Source organism: Myotis davidii, unplaced genomic scaffold (genome assembly GCF_000327345.1).
Source record: "Myotis davidii unplaced genomic scaffold, ASM32734v1 scaffold461, whole genome shotgun sequence".
Classification (NCBI taxonomy): Eukaryota; Metazoa; Chordata; class Mammalia; order Chiroptera; family Vespertilionidae; genus Myotis; species Myotis davidii.
This window is the reverse complement of record NW_006295825.1, coordinates 1,686,898-1,691,744: the sequence shown is the minus strand read 5'-3', so window position 1 is coordinate 1,691,744 and position 4,847 is coordinate 1,686,898. Positions and strand designations below refer to the sequence as shown.

At 47.7% G+C, this 4,847-nt stretch overlaps 1 protein-coding gene across 1 annotated transcript in view; it reads left to right on the top strand.

Annotated features, from left to right (window-relative positions):
• Positions 1 to 4,089: 4,089 nt before the first annotated feature.
• Positions 4,090 to 4,847, top strand: part of LOC102766275 (T-complex protein 1 subunit epsilon-like) — a 1,753-nt gene continuing 995 nt past the window's right edge. The window contains 3 exon segments of the mRNA XM_015568464.1: positions 4,090 to 4,147; positions 4,267 to 4,385; positions 4,441 to 4,847. The exon segment at positions 4,441 to 4,847 is cut by the window's right edge and continues 19 nt beyond it. Of these exon segments, the coding sequence (XP_015423950.1) occupies positions 4,090 to 4,147; positions 4,267 to 4,385; positions 4,441 to 4,847 (584 nt within the window).

Here is a 4,847-nt window from a genome sequence, read left to right as displayed (position 1 = left end):
GCCGGTAGTGCTCAGTGGTTGAGCATCGACCTATGAACCAGGAGGTCACCGTTGGATTCCCAGTCAGGGCACATGCCCAGGTTTCGGGCTCAATCCCCAATAGGGGGCATTTCTCTCTCCCTTACTCTCTGTGAAATAAGTAAAACTATATTTAAAAAGAAAGAAAAGAAAAAGGCCTGGAAGAACATCTAATGCTGATAACAGTTACCCTGAGAAGGGACTGGGCTTGGAGTGGTTGAGTGGGGAAGTAACATAACACTTTATTACTTCTTTTTTTAGCAAGAGGAGTGTGTTTCTGTATTGCCTGTTTAACTTAAATCAATAAAAGAAAATTTTAGGACACAGAGCTACTTGAAGAAGAACCAAATTCATCCAGAGGGAAGAGGGATTTGGGCAAGACTGAGAGAAAATCAACAACAGACTGGAACTGGGGAAAGAGGTTTGGAGGTGAAGGAAGAGCCGTGAGTCTACAGGGAGAAAGACGGGGAAAGGGAATACTCAGGCCTCTTTGGTGAATGGTCTCTAATGTAATCCTTTCTCCTACCAGGATGGTCAGCAAAGACCTAAACAGCTTTTCAGTTTGACTTTGGATGTTGCATTTTCTTTCAAAGGTAAAACTAAGGTCAATCACAAGGCAGACTGGTTTTCTTTGGGTTACAACTCCTTTTGGCAAATATTTATGGAGAACCTTCTGTAGTGGGACTGGGCTGGGCCCTGAACGTACAGGGGCAGTAAGAGCTCCACAGCAACCTCCAGATTGAGACAAACCATGCAACAAGGCAGCAACTAAGGGTTATGGGAGCAGAAGGGGGGAACTAAAGGGCATTGATTCTGCCCGAGAGTCACACAGTCATGGAGGCAGAGGTGGGTATTGCCCGGACACAAACATAGTGAGAAGAAACCGAAAGTGTATCTTGGGCTGTGTCGGGTGGATTTCCTCCCCGGTTCTACGTTGCAACCTGTAAAGTTGGAAGAGCCCCAGAGAGCCTGCTCCCCCAGGGGCTCATGTCAATGGCACCCCCATGCAGAACCATTCACATCCCTTCCCTCCGCACTGAGAGCCTCCAGGGGGCCAGAGAACAAGCATTGGCTTTGACCTGAAAATCCTGGGTCCCTCATCAAAAACAGCTGGCTTCCAGATGCCCTAAAATGTAAACTGTTGCCCTGGTCAGCGTTGCTCAGTAGTTAGAGCATAGGCCTATGAACCTGGAAGGTCACAGTTTCGATTCCCGATCAAGGGCGAGTAGCTGGATTGCAGGTTCAATCCCCAGCCCCAGTCAGGGTACAGCCCTGGTCAGGGTACATGCAGGAGCCAACCAATAGATGTGTCTCTCACACATCAATGTTTCTTTCTCTCTCCCCTCCCCGCACCACTTTCACCCCTCTCTTCCATTCTCTCTAAAAATCAATAGAAAAAATATCCTCGGCTGAGATTAACAACAACAAACGCAAATGTGAACTGTTTATAACAAAAATATATATCTGCTGTCTGGTCAGGAAGAAACATGAGACAAATCCACACTGCAGGTCAACTCTGCAGGACGACTGGCCTTGTCCGTTTAGAAATGTCAATGACAGGAAAAACAGGGAAGGCCGGAGCTGTTCAGTAACAGGGGGGAGTAAAGAGCCATGACAACGGAGAGAGAGGGTGGGTCCTGGGCTGGGAAAACAAAGCCAAGGAGAACATTGTTGGGATGGTTGGGGACATTGGATTAGGGACTATATATTGATAATAGTTTTGAATCTTTTATTTTTTTCTTTTGATGATGGAAATAAAAAACCTTTACGATGTTGTCTCCCTGGGGTGAAAGGAGGCCGGGAAGAGGATCCATTGTGTAACAGGAGAACAGAAGCTTAGGTTCCAGACCTGGCTCCCCGCCTCCGACCTGGGGTAACTGGAACCATTCTGTGACCGCTCAGAGCCTGCCTCATCATCTGGGAAAGTGGGATGACAATAGGTGGCCCTCGCGTGCTGTGGGGGCTGACTGAGCACCCACAGGAGACGCTGTGGCCAGTGGGATAGCTCACTTCGCCAGCAAGGAAGTCTTAACAAAAGGCTGTCAGTCCCTCTGGGGGCCTGCGCCCCAGGGGGGAAGCAGACCTGGGGGGCATCGCATTCCTTTCTTCCCTCGACACCCCCCTCCCTTCCATTTCCCAGCCAGCCCCATAGTAGGTGCTCCCAGCAAGGTTTCTCAGCGGCAGGGTGCAGCCTGGAAGCCTGGCTTAGATCCCCTTTGTTGCTTTCCAGCAAATTAAAATTTATCTCTCAGGGAGGAAATGAGGGGTCGGGTGTTTTTCGGTTTTTTTTTTTTTTTTTGCTTCTTCTTCTTAATGGGCCCTGATGAAGGAAATGAATTCCGGGAAGGGATCAGAAATACGATCTACTGCTAGTCTGTTCGGGAAGGTCTGGGGGCTCCCTATGCACTCAGAGGGGGCAGCTGGGCACAGTGTGTTTTATTATATAATTAACCTTGACCCTTCTGGGTTCAAAGAGAGAGGTAGTTGGAAATAAATCAATAGTCTGGTCTGGTCACTTCAAAGGCTTCAGAACCCACTGGAAAATTCCATGTTGGTTCAGTGTGTAAATTGGAATAGGGTGTTCAATTCTTTTTGAAAGGTGGGTAGGGGGTGAGTCTCAGATTGAAATTAATTGTGTATCCGCTTCCTGTAATCAAGCAATCAGAAGTCTTTATTGTGTATCTTGTGGGGTTGGGGGGATGGGAAGGCCTAGGAGAAAACAAGGGGTGACCTCTCGGTGGCCACTGGGCCGGGCACTAGGACAATAGGCATCTCTCCAAGCCTAGGAGGCACCTCTCCTCCTGGGCAGTGTCCAGCCCTTTGTTCAAACACGTCTGGAATTCTTGGAATCATCAAACTATCACCATCATGACACAGCACTTACTGAGTTCTTCCTATGGAGCAGGTACCAAGGGTTTTCCAGTTATTTTCTCAATTTGAGCCTCATAACAACAACCCAATTAGATAAGTACTATCATTATCTCTATTACAGATGAGGAAACTGGGCTCCAGAGCAAGTCCAGAGCCACTGTGCGGTTTTCAAAGCCGCGTTCAATGCAAAGCCGCAGGTCAAGGAATAAGAATAGGACCCCTGAACACTTGCAGTGACTCATCTCCAGTCTGCATGTTCTTCTCCCCGAAGTTGTTTGAAGGGCAACAGAAGTGGGAGCTGGTTTCTCTTTAAGTCTCTCTTGCCATCATCTCTAATTCACTTTCATCTCTCTCTCCTTTCTCTTCACCTTTCTTACTCACACCTCCTCCCCTCCCTCTTTGCTTTCCTTTTTTCTTGCTTTCTTTCCACAAGCACTTTTTTGTGTCGAGTGCTGCTCTGTGACAGTGTTGGTGGGTAATAAAGAGATAAGACATGGTGCCAGTCCTTAGGAAACTCACAGCCAATGTTCTCAGAGCAGGGACGACGGACATACATCTTGTGTGTACTATGCTGCAAGAGGAAATGAGGGTTAGGCCAGGTGTAGAGGAGAGGTGGTTCTAGCTGGAGAGGACCAGGAAGGACTGGGAAGACGTGATGTGTGGAAGGATCCGGAAAGCAGGGATGGTGGAGCGATATCATTCCAGGCTGAAGGAACATCTTGCAGAAAGGCCTGGAGGCAACACTATGCATAGCTTGTTCCAGAGAAGCCACGATCTCAACTTGGAGGATCAGAGTCAATGATAGGAGCCAAAAATATGGATTTGTTACTACTACTACTACTACTACTACTAATAATAATAATAATAGCAAGCATGATCCTGAGTTCTTTCTTCCCCCTACTAATTACTGTGATTTATTTAGTGAAATTCTAGAAGATAAAAATTTAGTTCAAGCCCTAACCGGTTTGGCTTTATCCATAAGCACATATATCTTGTATCACTATAAAATTACAAAATGTAAGACATTTAGGTAGGGTATCACACTTGTTTTTCTATTACCTGTCTTAATACATGTGTTAACTGAAAAACTCCTTATATAATTTGTTTCCATAACTATTTCTCTCTGTCTGTTCTTTATAGGCTGCGTTCCCTCTTCCCCCAAAGCCATTCTAAACACCTGTCTTTTTAGGGCTCGATAAAATGATGGTGGATAAAGATGGTGATGTGACTGTAACTAACGATGGTGCCACCATTTTGAGTATGATGGCTGTTGATCACCAGATTGCCAAGTTGATGGTTGTACTGGCCAAATCACAGGATGATGAAATTGGAGTCGGAACCACGGGAGCGGTTGTCCTGGCTGGTGCCTGCTGGAAGAAGCCGAGCAGCTGCTGGACCGTGGCATACACCCCATCAGGGTCGCCGATGGCTATGAGCAAGCCGCCCGCATTGCTATCGACTACCTGGACGAGATCAGCGATAGCATCCTTGTTGACGTGCAGTGCACTGAGCCCCTGACTCAGACTGCAAAAACCAAGCTGGGTTCCAAAGTGGTTAACAGCTGTCACTTGGTGCCTGCTGGGAGAAGCCGAGCAGCTGCTGGACCGTGGCATACACCCCATCAGGGTCGCTGATGGCTATGAGCAAGCCGCCCGCATCGTTATCGACTACCTGGACGAGATCAGCGATAGCGTCCTTGTTGACGTGCAGTGCGCTGAGCCCCTGACTCAGACTGCGAAAACCAAGCTGGGTTCCGAAGTGGTTAACAGCTGTCACCGACAAATGGCTGAGATTGCCGTGGATGCTATTCTCACTGTGGCCGATATGCAGCGCAGAGACGTTGACTTTGAGCTCACCAAAGTAGAAGGCAGAGTGGGCGGGAGACTGGAGGACACTAAACTTAGTAAGGGCGTGATTGTGGACAAGGATTTCAGTCACCACAGATGCCAAAAGAAGTA